At 41.7% G+C, this 22,380-nt stretch overlaps 1 protein-coding gene across 1 annotated transcript in view; it reads right to left on the bottom strand.

The window, feature by feature from the left end:
• LOC140494705 (transducin-like enhancer protein 1) overlaps nucleotides 1-22,380 on the bottom strand; it is a 167,036-nt gene that overhangs the window by 54,047 nt on the left and 90,609 nt on the right. The window contains exons 7-8 of the mRNA XM_072594209.1: nucleotides 13,867-14,065; nucleotides 11,048-11,064 (exon numbers count right to left, since the gene is read on the bottom strand). Of these exons, the coding sequence (XP_072450310.1) occupies nucleotides 11,048-11,064; nucleotides 13,867-14,065 (216 nt within the window). The remainder of the gene's footprint in view (nucleotides 1-11,047; nucleotides 11,065-13,866; nucleotides 14,066-22,380) is intronic.

The following is a 22,380-nucleotide window of genomic DNA, read 5'->3' as shown; positions in this document are numbered from 1 at the left end:
GCTCCTGCATCATTTTAGCGTTCAAGAGCCAGTCACTGCTCAGTGCTTGCACTCTCACCATCAGCTTCAAACTGAAAATGGTTAATGGTTCCTTTACTGGCATGACTCACCCAGCTATTAAACAGCGGGAGCAGCATAATGTATCAAAACGTTGATATGTTTATTGGATCCCATTATACCTCACTGCAGCTCATTCAAATTACAACCCCTGGAGCGCTATAACATAAATTGATGTGAGAAAGGGGCATGGGGGGAGGGGTGGATGGATAGATGGCAATCAGAAAGAGGTTTTTCAGCTCGTGTGTGTAGGTTTAAGAGTGTCCTGTAACAAATGTATATCCTCTCTTCTACAGCAACGAGTACAAATCAAATTAAGCTTTGGGAACTAAGTACAATCATCCTGCAGTATGCAATATAAAAGCACGCAAGGGTTGAGCAAGGCTAATTGATATGTTTTTAACTGGTATTGGGCGCCAACCAAAAGCCTCGAAGACTGAATGGAACTTAACAGTGTTTATGGGCTGGTTCCAACAGCAGATTTATTCTGTTCCTAACTGTAAGAGGTACACGTGTCAAAACCATCAGCTCTCTGCAGCAGCTTCATGGTCAAAAGGTTTTGTTGCTACTTTCAGTTGGGTTCCATTAAAATAGGCCCCCCTCCTATATAGGGAGTTAAGGGAGCATGGTAAGTGGGATTCATGTTGGATCTCGAGTAAAGATGATTTTATGGGCTTAGTGGACTCCTCCACAGTATTCCTTGGTGTCTGTGCTCCTCTACTCCCCCCCTCCACCAACCTCCTTTTAATTTCCAACACTCCTCTCAAAGGCAGGCAATGAATGCTGGAGAATTGAAGAGTTGTCAATTGTAACACTTCGTAGGAAGGATACAGGGGGATTCAACTGCACAGAAGAGATTGAATGGGCCTCAGTCCATGGGGAAAGCTGCTGCCCATGAACTCAATGCAAAGGGATTTAACATTTCTCAGAATCCCTGACTGAAATCAGCACTGAATTCTCAGTTGATTTGATTATTCTTTAATTATTTGGTTGAAACTTCAATTTGTCACTCTCTTGACCTTCTCTGGTCATGAGCCGGTGGTGACCATTTTTTTCCCCATCTTTGCATTTAACTGGATCAGGAAATGCAACACACACACACACTTGGGGGAACAGAAATAGAATAAAACTATCATCTGCAACTCAACATAGCAATTTCACAGTATTCTTAAATTTAAATAATATATTTCTTCAAGTGTTTCAAGTAGCAGAAGTTGGAGGTACATTAAATCTGGTATGTGTTCAATTTGTTTAATTCCTTCCCAACTCCCCAACACTCACTTTTCAAATCATAAGGCTCAACACCAAAACATCAGTAAGTGATATCTGATTTGAGAAACGCATGTGTTGCTGACTTGGAAGGAACAAATTAATACCAGATGATAGCTTCTTTAGATCAGATACAGAAATGCATTAAATGCGTTTCCAAAGAAATTTCAGACTGATCCATTGGATTTTTGAATATTCATAGATTTGGGTTGAGGGGGCAATTATCCAAATTGCAGTTCTCAAACCTTATTTTTAAAAAAAAGTGATAAGTTCCAAAATCTGCCCTTCAAATCTAACAGCCAGTAAACGTTTGCTGTCCAGCCAAGGGATGATGTCGATGGTAAAATATTTGCCAAGAAGATCCAACTGCAGCTGTTGGTTCAACATCACTTCTGGCAAGGCTCAGGTTAACACATAGACATGCTTTCATGGACCCAGTCAAGATCGAAAGCCAAAGTCTGTCATGGAAGGACATTTTGTCAAAGACAGCGTAAGTTAATAAAGTATCGAATTTAGTGCTCTGGAGACAGATTACACAGCTAAACATACACAGTAAGCACATGAAGATGGAGAGGAATCACACTGAAAGCGGCATAAAAGGCCAAGTTTAAAATCAAAAGAGCTACTCAAAACAAGACCCACATTGGGCGAGGAAGGCTCCAATTAGCAGGGTGATGAATGAACCTAAGCTCTAACTGGCCTGGGAGGAGGGACCAAACTGCTCGATTCTTGCTCTCATGTAATTTCAAGTGGAACATGTGCATCACGTTGCTGCTCATCCTTCTCCCAGCAGAAAAAAAAGCCTACTGATGTTCACTATCTAGACTGGCACATTAGTACACGGACGCTTGGATGAGGCACCACAGAGCAGTCTGCCTCTGCTGACTGTACTCAGCATGAGCTGGGGCCTAGAGTAGGAAGGACCATGTTTAAAAACCTGCTGCTGTTTAGAGAGGTACACATTTGAACACTCAGCAGGACCACTGCCTGAGATGCCATATACACTAAATGTTCTTTAAGACATAATTTAACTATTAAATGCAGAAAAGCCTTTTCCTAGAATTATAATTCTGTTGAAGTCTATTACCAAAGCATTTACTAGCAGTCAGTCATGAAGCTGTACCATGATTGCAGTTGGACATGTACTGAATATATTCAGTGCTAAAGCTTGCAGCAAAATCTCAAACTTCAAGCTGTTCAGCATATTAAGCACAAGGTAGTACAAGACCCAGAATTGTCTGTCAATGCACATTGCATGGCCTTTCACTGAAAAAGAATCCCAGCCCTGACATGTCAGTTAAAAATGGTAAGGTAAAAACAATGACTGCAGATGCTGAAAACCAAATACTGGATTAGTGGTGCTGGAAGAGCACAGCAGTTCAGGCAGCATCCAACGAGCAGCGAAATCGACGTTTCGGGCAAAAGCCCTTCATTCCTGATGAAGGGCTTTTGCCCGAAACGTCGATTTCGCTGCTCGTTGGATGCTGCCTGAACTGCTGTGCTCTTCCAGCACCACTAATCCAGTATGTCAGTTAAAAATGCCCATTACTTCACATGGATCACTAACCCCCTTTCCCAACAATAAATCTTGAAATATTCTGGGAGATTCGTAACCCGAGAAAACCAATCAGCGGCATTTTGCTCATTTGAAAATTAAAATTACACAAGAACAATTGATGGGAATGGATAAACAGATAATCTGATTGGGAAATCTCAGACCAAGTAGTCAACTGACTGTAGCTCACCCAAAACCCCAATGCAGTCATTCACAGTGTGATTCAGGCAAAAGAGAACTACCATCTCAGGGTTATAAAGATTAAAGATTCCACCTCCTCTTTCAATCCCATCCCCCACCCCATGGTCCCCCTCCACAATTCCCGGCCAATGCTGAATCCCGTTCTCCACCACAGCCATGAAGCAAAGCTACGATTGGTCTGGGTTAAACAAGTGGGAGTAGAATTACAATTGATTCCACTCCCAGTCACTATTCACCAAGCCCAGCCAGGGGTTTGCTTGTGCAAATATTTAACAGTAAACGTAGCTGTGATGATCTGTTAAATAGCTTGCCAACACACAGTCACTGTATCCTAGCAAGGGAGTCAGTCCCTAGAAAGACAAAGAAGACACAGCAAAGAAAATTAATCCCAGTCTCTTTTGTTTTTGGGTTACCAACAAAAGATTCTAACTTCATAGGCAAGTCCAAAGTGCAGAGAATGTAAGTTACTATACAAATACGTAACAGTATATTTAGAGTAGCGGAGAACTCTATAACACCTTCTCACCAAGAAGCATTAGAACATCATACAGCATGTATTTGACACAGACATATTATACAGTGGGAAAGTTTTGCAATGTCCAAACATTATATCATTTACATTGTATCGGTGATACTGAGTCAGTTACGTAGTGGGAGGGTAGCAACAAACAGACTCATTTAGCAGATGTCTTCCTGGTTTGAAACTTTGCCCAGACCAACACCACAATTATCTCAATTAAGACACTTGGATCTTTCAAGACAGTTTTCAGCCAATGTTTTGTAATTTGATCATATCTCGAAATAAAAATGAGAACAGGAAGGTTTTTTTTAAAATGGTCCTCAGCTTCAAACCTCTACGTGGTGGTTGTATAGCTCTCCTTTGCTCACTCGGGCCAGCCGTTCCTTCATCCTAACATTGGGCTTTCGAAAGTGGGCGTCACAAGCCGAAAGTTTAGGGTCATTAGCTGAGGCAGCAATGGTTACCATGGAGCTCTGACCAGCATGCTCCCACTCTAACAGGACCCTGCTGTTGCAGGTCACAGCACTTTTTAAGTCCCAAGATGGGATCACAGTCGGAAAAAGATTGGGAAGCAATGACCCAGGACGTCAGTCTCCTTCTCATTCCTGGCTCCATCAGTGGTGGCCACTCCTCCAATCATTAATGAGCTTTCCCTCATTCTTCCTACCTCAATATTTTGTCTCTGCTCCCAAACTACCTCGCAACCTCCAATGTGTCTCTTCTGTCTGGTTCCTTGCTCTTTGACACACATGAAAAAAGAAGCTACACAGGGAGATTAGAGATGTTGGAATTGCTCTCTGTAGTGCAGAAAACATTGAAAGGGACATTTAACAATGGCTCAGAGCTATGGAGAGCTCTGATACAGTCATAGCGTCATAGATATGTACAGCATGGAAACAGACCCTTCGGTCCAACCCGTCCATGCCGACCAGATATCCCAACCCAATCTAGTCCCACCTGCCAGCACCTGGCCCATATCCCTCCAAACCCTTCCTATTCAAACACCCATCCAGATGCCTTTTAAATGTTACAATTGTACCAGCCTCCACCACATCAACAGGGAGAATAGCTTCTGCTGGAACAGATCAATAATGAGATTTCAAACAATTGACTAAGAAACCAAAGACCCATATGTAGATAATTTACAGAATGTGCTGCCTGAAATGGCTGGGGGGGGGGTGGGGGGGGAGGTGCCTCAGGAACTGACATAATACTAAATTTCAAAAATAAACTGCAAATAGAAAGATAAAAATTACAGAAATTCATTGAAAAGCACAAACAAGTGGGTCTAGACAGGACTTTCAATGTGATGGTGCAGGCATAATCCTAGAATGCTTTTGTCCTGAGCTCAGAGATTCGATCATGCAATAACTCTCCTAAAGAGAATAGATAAAGGCAGTTGTATGTGTTAAGATGATGTTAACTCCTTTGCTGACAGTTTAATACCTGATACAAACACTGAAGGGTGCATCAGTGCCTGAGATTTGCAAGCGGTCAAGACAGAAAGAATAATCTCCTTTAACTTAAAGGGTTAATGGCATAGCCTGCATGGACAGCAGAGAGTTAAATTCTTTCCGCAACATTAGGGTTTGGGGACATTAAGCTAAATGGTGGAACATCAGCTGGAGAAAATTCATTTTCCCCTTTTCTGGTCCCATGATCATTGTGTACATTGAGGCAACTAATTATTAATAAGGAAGGCAAGCATGTGTGACAGATGCACTACATCTCTGTCAACACATTCCCTGTGGACAAACAAAGACACTGTTTTGGCTGTTGTAGCAATTGGCAGGTCAAACATGATGGATCTCTAGTCTTTTGATTACATTCAAAGAGATCATTTTACCTTCAGCCCAGGGTTCTGATGCTATTTGCAAGGACAGAGGAATTCAGTAAACAGGAGGAGAAGGAGGCAGCCACCAAGTTTAATCATTCTCAACTTGGCATCAGGGAGTTGTGTGTGATTTTCAACTTTATTCCAATTCCCAGGGTGCAAATCAATCCAATTTTCAGTCAGTTTGCATTGTGTCATTCATTTCTGTCAGCTTTTGTATCATTTCCAAACAGAACATGCACTCATCAGGTGGAAGTGCTCCAGTGATGGGGACAATGGGGTGCACTTGGTCTTTGTAACAACTAGTAGCAACAACCAAACCCAGGTCACCAAGACAATTCCCAGTTGAATGCTGAATGAATCCCTTGTCCCACACTTTCTAGCCTCACACCCTTGAGAATAAATGCCCTAGGGTGGAAGGGGATGGATATTGTGCATATTAGAATGTGCATTGAATTTCCCAAGGGTCATAGTTATTGGAAAAGGGCATTGTGCAGGTTCTGAACCTGAAGAAAATGAAGCTTCAATACATCTTGACATGTGTGTGATGATCTGGATGCAATGCTTCAAAAGGGGCATGGAAGCAGATTCAAAAGCAACTTCCAAAACAGAACTAAATAAAAACTTCAAAGGGAACAAAATTGCAGGTTGATGGGGAATAAGCAGACGATGGGATCAACTAGACAGCTCTTTCAAAGACTCAGCATGAGCATGATGGTCGGGATAGACTCTGTCAGTGCGGAAAGTTCCAAAGGTTTAATGTGCTGGGGATAGAAAAGTTGGAGCTCTTTTGAAAGTTAGCTTTAACTATGACAGGTGATGCTCACTAAAATAAAATGCAAAGTTTGCAAAGATGAAACATGAGGGGGTGGGGATGGAATGAGAAGCAAAGGTCCACACTATTCAATGGCTGACTCAAATATTGTTCTACCATTAAACCATTCTAGCAAATTAAATCACTTTAATTGCACTCAATACCTGTCAATAACAATTGTTTTTGCTAAAAAAAATTCTTAAGTAATATGAACTAGACATAACAATAAAGCAAAGGCACACGGGAGGGAAATACAAAATTGATATAATCCCGCCTGATGAAACCTGGTGTGATGGAATCCAGTTTTATGGAGCTCTATAGAGTAGAAAACAGTTGTTAGACAAGAACTACGTTACAGTAGATAAAAGATTGGAAAGCTTTCATTAAAATATAAGAAGAAGGACCAGGAGTAGGCCATCTGGATGTTCAAGCCTGCTTCACCATTCAATAAGATCACGGCTGATCTTTTTGTGGCCTCAGCTCTACACACCCGCCCTCTCACCATAATCCTTAATTCCTTCACAGTTCAAAAAATTATCTTAGTTTTAAAAACATTTCCTGAGGAAGCCTCAACGACATCACTGGGCAGGGAATTCCACAGATTCACAACCCTCTGGGCGAAGACGTTCCTTCTCAGTTCAGTCCTAAATCTGCTCCCCCCAATTTTGAGGCTATGCCTTTCTTGTCCTAGTTTCGCCCACCAGTGAAAACATCCTCTCTACTTCTATCTTATAAAATTATAAAGGGAATCGATATGTTTCTATAAGAGCCCCCCTCATTCTTCTAAATTCCAATGAATATAATCCCAATTTACTCAGCCTCTCCTCATCTCCTATCACTCATCTTAGTGTCATTCACAAGCTTTGAGACATGTGGTCCCCAACTCCAAATCATTGTGAATAATTACTGTCCCAACACTGATCCCTGAGGCACACGACAAGTCACTGATCACCAACCAGAAAAATACTCATTTATCCCCAATCATTGTTTCCTGTTAGATAACCAATCCTCCATCCATGCCAATACATTATAAAACACCAGAAAAGGATTCAAACTGAATATTATTCCTTTTATCCATCAGTAAACCCAGTCAATGTTAGAATAAGAATTCCAACAGTGTGGAAAGAGGGTTGGTGCAGGCTCACTGACAGCTAACCTACCCTAGCCTGCACATCACTCGAGCAAAAGCCCTTCATCAGGATTCCTGATGAAGGGCTTTTGCCCGAAATGTCGATTTTCCTGCTCCTCGGATGCTGCCTGAACCTGCTGAGCTTTTCCAGCACCATTCTAATATAGACTCTGGTTTCCAGCATCTGCAGTCCTCACTTTTGACTGCACATCATTGGACATTATGGCAATTTAGCATGGCCAATCCATTTAACCCTTACATCGCTGGACTGTGGGAGGAAGCCAGAGCACCCAGCGGATGCAGGGAGAACATGCAAACTCCACACAGACAAGTTTTCCAAGGCTGGATTTGAACCCAGGTCCCTGATGTTGTAAGGCAGCAGTGCTAACCATTAAGCCACTATACCACCAGTAATTTAGCACAATATTTACCATTGTCTGCACAGCAGTGCCTTTGGTTCAGGCTGGCACAGCTGAAACCAGTTTCCTTCCACTGCATTTCGACACATTTAGTAGATGCTTCTTTTCCAGTTGATATCTCTCCCTGAGACACCAAACTAAACTGCAAACTAAACTCACTAATACTTTAGTCTGCCAGCAAACACACATTGTTCCTTAAACTCTGTTTCCAGCAGTAACGTGATGTATCTTCGTCAAGAGTTTACCACATTGGATTCCACTCTTTAGCACACCATGACTCTGGCACCCTGTTGCTTGGCAACAGCAGATTTGTTTTCCTCTATCTCTTGTTTAATTTCCCCCCTGTATAGTTATCTCCATTTCTTCACTTCAAGGACTATAAAACCTCATTAAAAAATACATGTAAACAAACAAACCTGAACACCGAGAACAACATAAAAATTAAACCACATTCACCTTTCTTAACAAAAGTCCAAATGAGAAGGCTATACATTGATTCATAAATTAACACTGTAAATTAGCTGCATAATTCAGAAGCAACTTGATGAGTAGATAACTGGTCTCACCTGAGAGAAAGGAACAGTGACTCTGAGTGGAGGAAGCCAAGACAAGAGACTTTATTCTTACAAAGTCAAACTGGAAGAAAGGGCATTTTAAAGGAGCCCCAAGAGAATTCCAGGCTTCCGATACTCAATTTTGAAGAAAAAATATACAAGTTAGCTCCCAATCTGAAACTGAAATTACGAGTGTCCAAGGTGCATCTAATTCTATGCAATGCAGGAATGAATGATTAGGGTAATCTGCTGTTTGACAGTCATGTGACCAAGTCACTAAAGAGCTTTCTGATCTTGGTTGAATAGTGCAATAAAATCTTTCACAGTTACTCGAATGGGGAAATGCAACATCTCCAACACCTAATCCATAAAAGAATTAATAAAGTTCTACAGTCCACCACCACAGCCCCCCAAAATCCTACCCACCAGCGCACTATTGTGACTCAGACTGCAGGCCAAATTCTTGACTGCAGTAACAGCTTCAAAGGCTACAAAAGGAGACTGGAGCAACGATATTCTAATATGCCCTGGGTACAAAGCAGATTGAGGTGCTCTTGCCTGTTGGTTCAAGCTCTGACTCAGAGGTTTGAGTACAAACCCTAACTGATTAGAATAATGCAGGCTTAAAGGGGTGCTTCATAAGAAAAAGATGCTTTCTTTCAACTGAGACTTTAAAGTGGCTCGTAAAATGTGTAGATCTGATGACAAGATACCACTGAGATTAAGGAGTTATAGAGTCAATACAGGACAAGAGGCGGATGGAGGTGCATTGGACCTTTGAAATGACAGCAGCTTTCTGTGAACTAATCCACAGTCAGTCCCATTGTCCCAATGTCTAGGCTAACAATCTTCATAATCACAGTATCTTGCAATGCACGAGGCCATTCAACCCCCACCATGTTTTTGCTAACTCTTTGAAAGAGCTATCCAATTTAATCCCACATCCTCGTGCTCCCACGGATCTGGGTGATATCTTGCAATGCCGAAAATGTGTTGCTGGAAAAGTGCAGTAGGTCAGGCAGCATCCAAGGAGCAGGAGAATCAACGTTTCGGGCATGAGCCCTTCTTCAGCATCTGCAGTCCTCACTTTCTCCTAGTGATATCTTGCAATGTCTGACATCATTGGAAAACAGGCTCAACACCGCATTCCTGTCTGCAGATTCATGGTTTTCACATACTGACTGCCACAAAAATCCAAAACCATGGACGAGAAACACTTTGCAACGCCGCAGATCACTGGCTACATTTATCATTACATTCGCTAGTGGCTCTGTGCCTCCAGCAAGGATTCCATTCCCATTGCTCATAGAGTTCTTTATGAATAATGGAAGTGGTTCTGGGAATATTGCTCAGTTGTGGTTTTCAAAGCAAATACAATGCTCATAAATTGTGCCAAGAGACTCTCGTTCAGCTCACCCCACCCCTTGATTGCAAATGGTCACAAATTTCAAAAAGACGCCATGAGTAAGGGTAGCAATTTTCTTCCAAATCTTCACTATCCCAAAGATATCTCGAGAATGAATGCTGACCTGATCAAGAAATGCATTTTAACTATGATGAATCACAAGGGCTAAAGGTTTCATCTTGATAAAAAGAAGGCCTGTTTCCACACCGTTGGATTCTATGTCGGGACGGCTCGGTGGCTCAGTGGTTAGCACTGCTGCCTCACAGCACCAGGGTCCCAGGTTCAATTCCAGTCTCAGGTGACTGTCTGTGTGGAGTTTGCACATTCTCCCAGTGTCTGCGCAGGTTTCCTCCCACACTCCAAAGATGTGCAGGTCAGGTGAATTGGCCATGCTAAATTGCCCATAGTGTTAGGTGCATTAGTCAGAGGGAAATGGGTCAGGGTGGGTTACTCTTCGGAGGGTCGGTGTGGACTTGTTGGGCCGAAGGGCCTGTTTCCACGCTGTAGGGAATCTAATTCTATGAAACTTTATTGATAGGATTTCATAAGTTACTGAACGCAAACAGTCAACATGGTTGCATTTATAATAGAGCTTTTCACCTGGGCTTTTCCCAAAGTCCAGGAAAACTAGCCCTTAGAAAGGTCAAGCAATCCAGTCTCAATTTTGTCAACATTTTTTCATCTTTTGAAAAGGGTCATTTCTAAGCATTGTAGCCCGATTGCTAAGTAAATCCTCCCACATGTTCAAACACTGTAAAGATAACCCACTCTGTTGTGCCTTTCTAAGATTGCCCATTATCTTGGGATCTTTCAATTAGCCACATATCCAGGGAGAATATTAGCGATATTTTCAAATTGGCTTCAAGCCTCCAGAGAAGATGATACATAAAATGATATGTATTAAACTTTATAGCATGTGCTGTATTTATTGAAAAGTGGCATTGGTCATGAGCATAAAGCAAATGCTAAAATACAGTTGCCAAGTACAAGCTGAACAATGAAGTCAGTTCTCATAAGTCTTTATTCCATTTGCAAAATTCAAAGCACATTCGACCTCCAAATGATGATATTTGAAAATAAGTTTCATACTATTTCCCCACAATTTACACATAATACATGCACACAACACATCAAATGTCTCTTTTTTTTTAAATAGCATACTCTGGCATCATTCCAACTTAAAAAGTAGGATCACCCACTCCTGTACTATGCACTGCTGCGAACAATTGCTTTGTTTGACCTCCCATGTTTTCTTCATTAAATGGATAGCAACAAAATGTCACTACTTACTGAGCCTTGGTCTCTGTCTGACTCCGTTGGAAGTACACCAGACCATAAGGAACAAGAGAAACAAAAACCAAGTTAGTCATTTGCCCTTCAGCAAGTGTCATATAAAACACAATCCATTCACTTTGCTTCACAGCTACAACAGAAGAAATGTCAAACACTGAACCAGTCCAATTCAGTGCTTCAAAAGGTCAACCTTTCTTGTACACCATTTCCCAATGCAACATCCAGCTGATTTTTTTTTACTATATAAACATTCTTGAAGTATTAATGTGCCTTGTGATGGCAGCACACAAACACCTTAAATAAAACCTCTGAGCCAACCTTCCAATTTCAAAACTGGTTATTGTACACACCCAAGCCCTAAACAGACAGCTCCTGAACAGATACCCCACATTCTCTCACTGCACAGGAGCATCCTTTATCAACTTGCCCCTCTCACCATTTATTCTTAACCTTGAAGCCTGCTCTCAGCAAAAGACATTCTTCTTCAACTTGCACAACATCCATTAAACTTGATCCTTTTCTTTAAAATTCATGTTCAGGGCTTACATTACAATTTCTTTCGCAAAACTCAAAAATTCCCTACTCTAAATTGTAGTTAAATTTGCTCTCAGCTCTCCAAGTTGGAAGAAGCTTGTCTTTTCTCAAAGAAAATTATATATTTTTTTAAAAATCACTTGTGAATGATTACCAACTGTACAGTTGTGTTCAACGGGTGAATAATATCTCATGGAGATTTTCCATTTTCTAATGATGCAACTCCCACACACTAAGCTGGTTCCAGTCCTTCCCCTTAAACCAAACTTTAAAATGCTACAATGCAGAAACAAAACATTCAGATCATCAAATCTTTTCCCTTACATAGCCAGTAAATAAGTCAACCCTTTTCCTCCTTCCCCAACTCTTCCAATACTCATTGTTTCAACTGCCCAATTCATTGTTACTGGCCTAGTAATCCAAACATCTGCACTGATGCTCAGAAGTCATGGATTCAAATCCCTGATATAGATTTTGAAAATCAATTAATAAAAAATGATAAACTCACTAATAAAGATTATGAAGATATTGATCGTCATAAACATTTTCATCTTTCAATTGAGAAAATCTGCCTTCCTTATTGATCTGGCCTACATGTGTCTCCAGGACTATTGCAATGTCATTGACCCTTACCTCTCCTCTGAAATGGCCTAGAAATCCATTCAGACACATTCCGAGCATGAAATTTTAAAATTACTGCATAGGATTCAACATTCTACCTATTGTTCCACGTCAAGAATTTCTTTTTTGAGGTCACACGAAATTCTTAAACTTATGCTCTCTCCTTGAACATTGGAAAAGGGTCAAAAGAAAATTGACCACTGTTTTACTCCATCACAGCTTTTCTGGCAATATGATGTCTCCTCCAGGTTACTCATTAACCACAGGTGTAGTTAAAACAAAGTCCCAAATTCTCATGTTTCTAGTCATAACTGCAATTCTTCATGCCCAGTGATATCTTTGATGATTTAATCTGCCTTTTCCCATTTAATTTCAACTTTCGTTATTTAGTGTGGTCCAAACAGCTGTCACTTTAGCCATGGGTCTTACGTGAACTCAACTTGATTTCCTTGTTTGTATTGTGTGCCTGTGAGCTGACCCACTTGTTATGACCACTCTTGTGGTCTAGTGATTCTTGCACCAAGATCGCTCACTCCATTTAAAAAGAGCAATTTGATGCACCTTATTTTCCTTGCTCTGGTTTCCAAAACGTGTGACCCCTTAACTTTCTATTATCAAAATATGCTAAAATAGGCTCATTTCCAAAGCAATGTTTGTTAGCCAACCATAAAAGGACACAGGCGCTCACGCCCCAAAACAAATGAGGGTCCTGCAAAAACTTGCCCCCAAGAAGCCACTCTGAGAAATTTGTATTTAGTTGTGGCAGAGTTTTGGGGGCTGTTTTCTTCAAATATTAGTCAGCTATTCTTAGTGTAAACTCTCAGAGACTAGTGGAGCCCAAATTTACCATTACTTCTCAAGGTTGATAATGCCTCGCATTTGGAATTTTCTCAGGTTTCTCTCCCAACGGGCTGCAGTATCTTTGACACAAGATCATTTGAAACTCCAGTTTATCATAATTGCTGATTTCCAGCAAAATTATAGGGATGGGTGAAAGAATGTGAGGAAATTCTGCAATATTCTTGGTCATGTTAATAATAATGGTCTAATAAAATGCTCTTCAAGGGATTGATTAACTCAGTTGGTCAGTTTATTTAAAACGGTAAAGCACATTACAACTTATGAAAAGATATTATTGCAAACAATTGGATTTGTGTGCATTCAGTTCACAAACACAAAGCAAAGTAATGCGAGACAGAGCCACAACACTTCATACACACAACACTTGGAGCTGTTAATGGGTGAATTCTCTGAAAGACAAGGTAGACATATTGCACATTGAACACAGGAGCTAACAGTGCAACAAGAAGTAATGAAAGACTCTAGGTCTCATGAAGCCACTAACTAAGAGAGTAATTTTTAATGCTCTCAGAATTTAGAGAGCAGGTAAATAAGCATAAAAACCAAAAGAACTGCGGATGCTGAAAATCAGAAATAAAAACAGAAGTTGCTGGAAAATCTCAGCCGGGCTGGCAGCATCTGTGAAGAAAAATCAAAGTTAATATCTCAGATCCGGTGACCCTTCCTCAGAATGTTCTGAGGGCGGGTCACCGGATCAAAGACATTAACTTTGATTTCTCTGCACTGATGCTGCCAGACCTGCTGAGTTTTTTCAGCAACTTCTGTTTTTTGTTGTAGGTAAATAAGGATGATGAGTTTACCTCGTCGATGCTCCGGATCTTGATGATTCTTGTCTTCTTTCAGCGCAAACGGGGGATGAGCTGCAAGTGCGTTGGACAGCGCCAGAAGACCTGAGCTCGCACCGATGGATGACATGGTGGGAAGTTGCAGACCTGACGGGTGGAGGGCAAGTGGGAAGGGAGATGCATGATGGGATAGCTGTTGGGGTTGAAAGTGGTGCTGTTTCAAAAGGGAGAAAATACGAAAATAAACAAAGAAAAATACTGATTAGATATTAAATCCAGCAACACATTCACGCCTAACTGAGACAATAACCAAACTATCACTGCTCCTACAACACACAATTTTGGAATTTGTATCATAGAGATCATAAGATCTGTACTTCTATAACTGGAATAGGAGTAGCATTTTAACAATGGAGAAAACATAACATAGGCCAGCATCTTCCCCAGTGAAGGAATATTTGGGGGAGAGGGCTCAAATGCCATTTTCGGTTTTTTTAACCCTATTAAAATAAAAGGGCATGTACATCTTATAACATCTCAAATCAATACAGGAACTGTCTTAGGTGCCATGCTAAGATGTTATCAATTTTAAAAATGCTACAGAAAATTATCGAAGTTTTAGAATAATGAATGGAAAATTAACTGAATAAATGCAGTCAGCTTAAACTATGAGCTTCCAATTTGCTTGCACAATCGTTTCTTCATGACAAACATTAATAAATTTTTCAAGCAGACCATTCTGTACAGTTCAGGCAAACGTTTTGGGATGTTTTCTTAACATGGTCCCTAAAGAACTAAGAATACACGTGGTAACTTTTAGGTGAAGTTAAGTAGACCATATACAGCACACTGAAAGCTAAATAGAAGTCTGCTTAGCATTTCTGGTTACTGAAATAATGCTTCAAATGATCTCAATATGGACGAAATGGAGAGGGGGAAGGAGGAGAGAGGGGCAGGGAGGCAAAATGGTGAGAAAGGAAAATGATGCAGTTAGTACACAGAAATCAATGTTTGAATCATACACGGATTCACAGTTCACTGAATTTCAACTTCTGTTATTTTGACCCATGTCAGTCGCCCAGTGGGCAAAAGTCTGCTCTTAATTATTTTTAGGAAGCCCATTTAAAATGAGACTTTGCTAGCCCAAGGCTCTTAGACACCACTCTTTTTCTCTTCCACACGGTCCCCTTCCTTATACCGGCCTTGGTGCTGTAGCTGCTGTCATCAAGACTCCCTCAAGGTGACTGATGGTATCCAGATGTTTGAAACCACACAAAGTGGAAACAAGCTTCAGAACCGAGTAGGGGGTGGGGGAGCGGGAAATGCAACCGCAGTTGGTAGGCCAGAAAATAATTGCAACAACAACTCAGCTAAACGAGAGCAGCAAAGGAAACATGCATACTAAGGCGTACTTGGGTTGAGTCTTGTGGCCTCAAACTAACTGTTTACCAATTACTACAACACTCTTTTTGGAGACATTCGAAAAAGGAAATGCTCTCAATCCCAAACTTTGGCAGCTGCCCACAAAAAAAAATGGGACAACTATCAAATGCTGTTTTTTATTCGCCCCCCCCCCAACCCTTATCCTTTTACATCGGGACAGCAGATTTTGATCTTCCAGAGTTTCCCTGTGTAATATATATCATACCGAGTGTATCACAAATATCTTCAGATGACAAAGCAAAACCCATTACAGTTTCTCCACACAAGTTAAGCAAAGGATTTTGATCCAAGTCATGAGTATTCAACACAAAAGGCCTAACAAGCGATAAACAAAGGAAGGAAGTTGAAATTGAACTCTTGCCTTGGCATCAAAGGAATCCATGAATGGGTCAAAGATCAGTCAGGAAAAAGAAGTACTACCAAGATATTGACTGCATGTTTAGCAAATTTTGATTGAGACTCGACAATGTAAATTATAAACAGTATTAAGAGTCATAGAGATGTACAGCATGGAAACTGTGCCGACCAGCTATCCTAACCTACAACAAACAGAATCGGACATGGAACTATATTCACATTTCCTCACTGTGGGCAGGTCAAATCCTGCATCTCCCTTCTCATCAGCAATCTGGGTGTCCCGACACCACATGGACTGCAGGAATCAAGAAGACAGCTCACCACCACTTGCTCAAGGACAATGAATACTGGCTGAGCTAGCAACATTCATATTTCCTGAATGAATAAAACTCGTTCAAAAGTCTGCTGTTATTTCAAGCATTTACCACTTCAAATACCCAAAATTTAAGGATGCCCCTTCCCATGGTAAAATAAGCATTTAAGTTTTTTGAAAAGTTGAGATTAAATTTTCAAAATCCATCCTATGGGTAGCACGGTGGCTCAGTGGTTAGCACTGCTGCCTCACAGCGCCTGGTACCCGGGTTCAACTCCAGCCTCAGATGACTGTCTATGTGGAGTTTGCACATTTTCCCTGTGTCTGCACGGGTTTCTTCTGGGTGCTCCACTTTCCTCCCACAGTCCAAAGATGTGCAGGGTAGGTGCATAGGTCATGCTAAATTGCCCCATAGTGTCCAGGGATGCGTATATTGGATGGATTTACCATGAGAATGCAGGGTTATAAGGATGGGTGGGATGCTCTTCAGAGAGTTGGTGTGGACTTGATAGACGAATGGCCGGCTTCCATACAGTATAGATTCTATGATATTTGAATGTTGCATTAAAAAGCTCCTGAGAAAGTGAATCACACAAGCAATGTTTAGTCAAGATAAATCACTAATATAAGATTTGCATTTACCAAAAAAGTAACACCAGCAACAGGATAATGAGGAATAACCTTATAAGTAGACCTAGGCTAATCTGGGGTAGTCTTAAGAAACAATTCTTGACACAAAAAAGTAGTGAAAGCCTGGAACTGGCTCCCCCCCATCAAAAGTTTTGAGAAGGTGAAAGGGTCATTAGAAGACAATCCAAACTGGACAAGAAGTATCCCTGAAGGTGTCAACAAAATGTGACTGCCTCAGACAGGCCCAGGTGAAGGCCAGGCCTAAACAGTGTGTGAAAATCCAAGCGGCCGACCCACACCACCCCCCCAATCAAATGGTATCTACCCACCTAGGACAGAGTGTGCAAGCACAGTACTGGACTCATGAGCTAGGAGCCATGACGCCGGAATGCAAGATATTCACCCTTGATGCATAGAAAGTGTAGAGAACTTGTAAAATTGAGATTAATTTTTCATCTTGATGGACATGGGCATTAAGCATTTGTAGGGCGAACAGAGTGAAAATGGACATCAGTTGTAATCAAAGCGAACAGCAGAACGTACTTGAGGGGCTGAATGGCTATCCCTGACTTCCTCTGATCTAAACAGATGGCCCAGGCAGGAACCCCATTAGTGAACATAAACCAGGAGACAAAGGCATTACTAACAACCCTGACACAACTCTAAAACATCAACGTGCATTGTAAATGCCACAACCATTGGTACTTAGCACGGAGAGACCCAAATTTGAGACGTTTTTTAAAAAAAGGAACCTGATGCTGGCCACTTTTTTTTTTGAAAAGTTTGTAAATTTTTTAAAAAATGAACGGGACCATAAAAACCACCTCCTCCTGACCGATGACTTTCCAACTGGCTGGCAATTGCCCTCCCAGCAGCCCCAGGCATCCTGACATGGCTGTTGGGTTGTTGATCTTTGGCTGCAGATACAGGAGTGAGCAGGGTTGTTGCCAATAGCAGTGAGATCCGACCATGGGAAAGAAAGTTACAGCAGCAGTACCAGACGCATCGAGCATTTCACACAGCGAGTAATCTAAAGTGAAGTACTTGCAAGTTGCCCCCTCCCTCAAATGCACCTGGTCACTGGAGACTTTCTCCTGCAATCTGTGATGGAGCTCAGAGTAAAAAACTCAAGAGGTTTCAGACTTGGAAGGAAGCCCAAAAGAAAAATTAGGGACAGAAATTAAAACAAGAAAATGATAAGCATTTTAACCAAAAGTGCAAAGGTTTAAAAGCACTTTATGTGAAATTTTACATTCCTCTCCGAACTGATTGATGAATTCACACAGCACGGAAGAACACCATTCAGCCCATTAATGCCTGTGTCAGCACTATCCCACTCCCCTGTTCTGACCCTGATTGAATGACACAATTTGGAGTTAAAGTGATGTGCAAACAAAGTGAGGCTGACGTGAGAAAAGACTTTTCTTTCACTCAGCAAGGAGTTAGGGCCTGGAAATATGATGGAGGCAGATTCAGGTCAGGCATTCCAGATTAGATGATTATTTGGACATGAACGGTTTACAGGGATTTGGGAAAAAGGCAGGAGATTGGCACTGGGTGATAGAACAAGTGCAGGAATGATGGGCTGAATAGCCTCCTGCATCACAAAATTCCCAGAACTGACTACTTCAAAGACTATTTTTAGCGATACGGTCTAGACAGCCGGGGGGAAATTGTCATTGTGACTTCCTGCAATTGTCTGTTTGTTGAGCAGCACTTGGGTCGGAATCAGAAATCTTCCATAGTTTACAATCGATCCATTTCTTTTAATGAGCATCACCTCGGAGAGCCTAAGCTGGGAAGACTAGCTTCTAGGAACTAAACTGAAATATTATTATAAACAAATACCAAAAAGTTTCAGTTAACTACATTTTCAAAACAGTTAAAGGGCCCAGCGCCCAGGGCAAAGTCCTCCACCATCTCCTGAGTGGATCACTAAAGCGTCTTCACTGGGAAGAAATGCTGGTCGAAAATTTGGCCTCATCACTGTTGGGTCAAGATCAAATGAAGAATATTGACCACAAAGAGTTTCGTTTACAGAGGTAATTAAAATACTAAGCATTTTACAGGAGGTTTGGCATTGCAGGAAATACTGGTGGGTATACTAGGAAGGAACAATCCCATAAGTGATTACATTACACCAAATTAAAGAATGGATCAAAGGAAATTCTGCTTGTTTTTTTTTGCTGAAAATGTCATCGTGGAATGACAATACAAGTAAAATTGTTGTATTGCTGTAATGAGACCAAGAGGGAGATTGGTAGGAAGCAGAAAACAGTAAGTTGCCTCAAGATGATCTTATCACATCAAACCTCACTCTTGTCTTGACATAGCTAAGATGCTCGGGTCTCACTGGCCTCGGAACATGACAAACCCATCAAACCTACTCCAATATGATTACTCAATCGGATTCCTCTTTTCCTCACCAGCCACTGGCCCACTGCACTAAAGATAATTTCATTCCCAGCACAACCCATGATACTGTAAAGCAAAAACAGAAATTGCTGGAGAAACTCAGCAGTTCTGGGAGCAGCTGTGGAGAGTGAAAGCAGCATTAACATTTTGGGTCAGGTGACCTTTCTTTCAACTGACAATGGAAACATGGCCACATCCATCTTCTGTGCATATAATCTCTGACAGAGACTGTCAGGCATCGGAGCTGACCCTCTTGCCACATTCAAACTCATGCTCTCAACGTCATTGTTCCCAGGAGATGGTGAGAATCCCCTGTGTTACTGACCAAACTAAAAACATGCTTTACATTTGGGAAGGGTGTTAAACCATTTCTCCCATACACCCTTGACTACCATGTTACTTCCAGGGCCTTGGTTTAAATCTGGGACCAGGATAATGTGCTGGCTCCTAAAGCCTTCCAAATATCATCAGACAGGACATGAGATCAGCAAAAGTTTTGACAGTTAATGTGTCAAGACGCCACCAACTCCTCTGCACATTAGTTACTGGGCCACACTGGCATCATAGAATCCCTATGGTGCAGATAGAGGCCGTTCAGCTCAGAGACTGTACCGACCCCCTGAAGAATATCCCTCCCAGACCAGCAGCCCATCTTATCCCTGTAACCCTGCATAGCTAACCCACCCAGCCTGCTCAACCCTGGACACTACAGGCAATTTAGCATGGATCTGTGCATCTTTGGACCCTGGGAGGAAACCGGAGCACCTGGAAGAAAGCCATGCAGACACAGGGAAAATGTGGAAACTCCACACAGACAGTCTCCCAAGGGTGGAATCAAATCTGGGTCCCTGGCACTATGAGGTAGCAGTGCTGACCACTGAGCCACTGTGGTTAGTGGCTTCCAAACACCACTGTGCAGGACACAAGGCCATCAAACATTATTGCCCGAGAACAGGTCATTAAATTGAAACATTTAATGTCAATGTATTTCTCGCCACAGGTGCTGCCTGAACTCCTGAGTTTTCCCAACTTTTAGTGATTGACAAGACTCTGGTGAAATTTTCCCCAGTCAAGGGATGGAGAGACGATACCATGAACCATTGCCCTAACCCTTCCCCTCCCAAGAGACCGCTCTAGAGAAGTTTCAATTTGTGAAATAGGGGAGTAGCACATTTCAATTTAGAATGAAAAGGAAGTATGCAAAAAGAAACAGTGTGAACCAGCAGAAACAAGAATCCCCTGCCAGACATCTGCTCTTCAGACACGTTGGGACCAAAACCCAAAAGCCACGAGTCGAGAGATATAGAATGCTTTTTGTAGTTACATTGCAACCACAAATGTCAACTGCCATGCAAATTAAAAGGCAGAATGAAATGGTTAGAGAGAAACATCCTTAAAGTAGGGCTGCAGGTTCCAAATCTCACCTCCCACTTTCTGAGCAATTCACCAGCAGGTTCCCATTCAGCAATGTTACTACAATCCCATTGTTTTGGACAAGTGAAATCTTCAGGACAATCTAAACCATTCATATTCACTTAGCCATTAACGCTGCCTTCAATGGTTGCAGAAAGGCTGCAGATACTGTCAAATACCAGGTTTTGCATATGCTGTCAGTCAAAAGCTGACCAAAATACAAGTGCAATTTAGATTTAGGAAGGGTGCAAACCCATTTCTTTCCCCTCACCCCTCCCTACCACATTGCTTACGGGCTCATAGTTCAGATCTGGCTCCTATTAGCCTTCCAAATGCTATCACACTGGACCATGAGACCACCATTTGACAGACAAAAAGCTGTGACCTGAATCATTAACTTGTTTCACTCTACAGATGCTGCCAGACTCACTGGCGGTTTTTCCAGCTTTTATTGTTCCAATTCCAGGTTGCTGCTGTATTCAGTTTTGGAAACATTTTTGACTGCCAGTCAACAACAGAGGCATCTCTCACCATCTTCCGAGAATACTAGCGTTGGGAATGGGAATTTGAAAGTAACAAACGGGTCAGCTGGGATAGGAAGACGGAATTACACATCCTACTAAATGACCAAGGGAAAGGTCACTCCGTCTTTAACAAAAGAACACTCAGTCCTTTGCTACAGTCCACTCCCTCCTGCCCAGACAGAGTGTTGAGTAGGTCTGAGTGCTGATGTTAACATTGATAACAGCAGTTGTCATGTGCTGGATTCTGAGAAGAAAGAAGAAAGGCAACTGTAGACTGGAGTGATGCACCTACCTGGGTAGGCAGAATCTGATTTACTGTAAATAAAAGCCACCAGACAAAAGCCACCAGAATCGGGCGTTAGTCATTCCTGGCTTACGGAGGGAACCCATCCTAACACAGAGCAAGCCACAGCTACCCAAAGAGACCATTAAATCAGATCTCGTGGGGAGCCAAACCACAAACCAGGATGAAACATGAAAACAGGAAGAAGTAATGAATTCAGAGTACTGAAAGCTTAAAACGTGTTAGAGGTCCCAGAGTACAGATTCCGTCCAATTTAATTGGACAGCCCCCCAGACAGCTGATTGCCACCCCTACTGCATCCCCTCCCCCCCCAAGCTTTTTTGGAAATGAATGCATGCGAGCGGAACTCTGAATTTGTGAATCCCTAGGTTCTCATCGGCATTTGCTGGTCCGCAGCCGCTTAGAGATTAAACATTTAAATACACTGAAAGAGCCGAGAGTGCAACAATTATACAAAAGGCTGAAGGAGCCAAATGTGTAAGGCACAACATTTCTTTCCTCAAGCGCAGCTGGTTTGAGAGTACATCCCTCCTACAATGTCAGCTCGGGACATCTTCAGGCAGCTTCGTCTGAGTCAACAGTAAAGCATCCAACCAAGCCATGACCGTAATCTCCACACTCCCCAGACCACAATCCACCTAGGTGGTGCCCTCGTGAATAATAGAATATTAACAAAAATAGACAGCTAAAATATTAAAAGCTGTGATTAATATTTCATAGCTCAATTAATTTATGTTTTCTGAAACAAAGAAGCCAACTTAAAATAATAAGGAATCATTTAAAATGTGTGACCCATTGTCCTTTTCAAATATTTCAATTAAAATTTTAATTAAATGTTGATATATTCAAATACATCAACTTAATCTAAATGTTTGAAATAGATTTTAAGAAGAAATTGCTTCTACTTAGCTAAGTATAACCATCTTTCTGATCACTTCAGCTATTTGATCAGCACCATCTATAGCAAGAAAGTGGACATCTCCTGTTATGTAAGGGGGAAGAGGGGAAGCAAGTGATTGGAAATTTCCATCCTGTTCCCACTGCTAAATGTTTGATAGGGACTTGAGGAACTGCACCAGATATGTTGTCCAAGTAAGAACTGTTCCAGGGTGGTCATGGGCTTTTGCAAA

Source organism: Chiloscyllium punctatum, chromosome 24, assembly GCF_047496795.1.
Source record: "Chiloscyllium punctatum isolate Juve2018m chromosome 24, sChiPun1.3, whole genome shotgun sequence".
Taxonomy (NCBI): domain Eukaryota; kingdom Metazoa; phylum Chordata; class Chondrichthyes; order Orectolobiformes; family Hemiscylliidae; genus Chiloscyllium; species Chiloscyllium punctatum.
This window is presented reverse-complemented; position numbering and strand designations above follow the sequence as displayed.